Source organism: Penaeus monodon, chromosome 18 (genome assembly GCF_015228065.2).
Source record: "Penaeus monodon isolate SGIC_2016 chromosome 18, NSTDA_Pmon_1, whole genome shotgun sequence".
In the NCBI taxonomy this organism is placed as follows: domain Eukaryota; kingdom Metazoa; phylum Arthropoda; class Malacostraca; order Decapoda; family Penaeidae; genus Penaeus; species Penaeus monodon.
The window spans coordinates 44,621,779-44,623,891 of NC_051403.1; the positions used below are offsets into that span (position 1 = coordinate 44,621,779).

At 47.8% G+C, this 2,113-nt stretch overlaps 1 protein-coding gene across 1 annotated transcript in view; it reads right to left on the reverse strand.

Annotated features, from left to right (window-relative positions):
* LOC119584799 (extracellular matrix protein FRAS1-like) overlaps nucleotides 1–1,810 on the reverse strand; it is a 2,369-nt gene extending 559 nt beyond the window's left edge. Inside the window, exons 1-3 of the mRNA XM_037933443.1 lie at nucleotides 1,589–1,810; nucleotides 506–723; nucleotides 114–273 (exon numbers count right to left, since the gene is read on the reverse strand). Coding sequence (XP_037789371.1) covers nucleotides 114–273; nucleotides 506–723; nucleotide 1,589 — 379 coding nt within the window. The 5' untranslated portion in view covers nucleotides 1,590–1,810. The remainder of the gene's footprint in view (nucleotides 1–113; nucleotides 274–505; nucleotides 724–1,588) is intronic.
* Between the last annotated feature and the right edge of the window lie 303 nt (nucleotides 1,811–2,113).

The following is a 2,113-nucleotide window of genomic DNA, read 5'->3' on the forward strand; positions in this document are numbered from 1 at the left end:
AATGAAAACAAACTAATTGTATACATTTATTGCGTGGTAATTAAATACAATGTAATTTTTGTCTTCCTGCCAATACGTCAGAAATCTTTTCACATGCAACTACTAGCACTGACCTTGCTTTTTGACACACGTTGGGCAACAGCTACCTTCCTCTTTGTAAGGCTTCTCGTCTGCTTGGCACTGCAAGTCAGGGCACTGCATGTCATGGCACTGCACCCGTCCAGCCACACAAACACACTCTCGGCAGTCTCCCTCTCGCCACTGCTCTCCTGACTAGAAAAAAAATACGTAACATAAACTAGGATGAAATAGGAGCATATTTTTTTCCCCTTCTTCAAAACTCCTGATGTGAATTAATGACTTACCCCATTAATCATTTCGTTTCTCGCATTAAGAATAAGCCTCCATTTTTCAATGTTTGACAGCACCTTATTATAAATCATACAAAATCCAGCACATTGAAAAAAAAGACACGGTATCAATATCTATTTTCTTAAGGACTTACCCCATAAACCATTCCCTTCTGAACACACGGGTTTCCCTCACACGTTGGGCAGCAAGACCCTGGGGCCACCTCGAGTGTGTGGTTAGCTGGGCACGTGAGGGGAGGACAGTGAGCCACATAGCACTGCGCGCGTCCATTCCGGCACTGGCACTGGGAGCACGACACTGGTGACCAGAAGTCCCCATCGTCATGCATGGTAGAGCCTTCATGGCATGGCACTGTTGGAAAAAGACTGTCATGAGAAGGTAAACAATAAGTGCAACTGGGTGAATGATAGTGCATTAGGGTGAATGATAGCTTAATAGTAAGACTAATAGTGTAACAGGGTATCTGTTCAGACGGTGAGTGGTACCCTAACAATAGTGGCGAAGACGGGTTGATGCATGAGTGTTTTGACAGTCCTAATGAGGTGAGACATCGATAAGGCCAAGTGATGAGAGTAAGGTACACAAAGACTTAACTCAGGCGTCGTCAGTTGAGGAATAAATAACGCCATTTGAGGTTTTCTTCATTTTTTTCCTGATCTTGTATCGTGATTATTCGTACAAGAAGAACGCAACCTTTTTTATTCCTACGAATTATCGCTATCTCGGAAAAAAAAAATACGAAACATGCAAAAAACACTCAAGTATGACTAGTTTACTCTATGATTAACTTTATCTAGCGCGATTGCGGTGTAATTTTTGTGCAGTTCGGGGGTATGATAGGCAGTCTGCGTAATCCTTATCAAGAGGTAATGATATAAAACCTAATTGACCTCTGCAATCGTCTATCATTACTTGACCGTTGCATTCGTCTATCATTGCTAGTCTGCGATGATAGCAGTGTAACGAAGAAGCCTTTGCAACAGCAAAGCAAGGCCGCCCTGGGGAGGGTGGGGGGGGATGAGGGAGCTCAGCAGAGCGATAATGAGAAGGCGACGTCGCGTAGAAAGACGCTAATGACTATTGCGAATGTGCTGGTGACACGACCCCGTTGCCGCAAAGGCTGCACACTCTGCACGTTATAAAACTGGGGATATCAGCGGTGGCAACTTTGTGGCAACGTTGTGGCAACTTTTCTCTGGCCTGCGTATGTACTCACTGCCTACAGGAACACACTCGGGGCAACACTGCTCGGGATCCTGCAGTGCCACCTGGCCCGAGGGGCACGTCGTCACGGCGCAGGGTGCCCGGCCGCATGACACGGTGCCGTTCACGCAGCGGCACTGCTCGCAGCCGCCAAGGGACCACACTTCGCCGTCCTGGGGGGCACGAGGGATGGTAAGCACATTTGAAGACTGTACGCACACTAACACACACACATGCGCACATGCATACATACAACCGCACGCATACACACACACACACACACACACACACACACACACACACACACACACACACACACACACACACACACACACACACACACACAAACACACACACGCATACATACACACAAACATCACACACACACAGACATCACCCCCCTCACACACACACACACGCATACATACACACAAACATCACACACACACAGACATATCCGCCCCACCGGCGCGACAGGGCAGGGCGGGCGGGAGGCACTGAGGGCAACAGAACTTAGGGTTGTGGTAAAGGGCGTGGT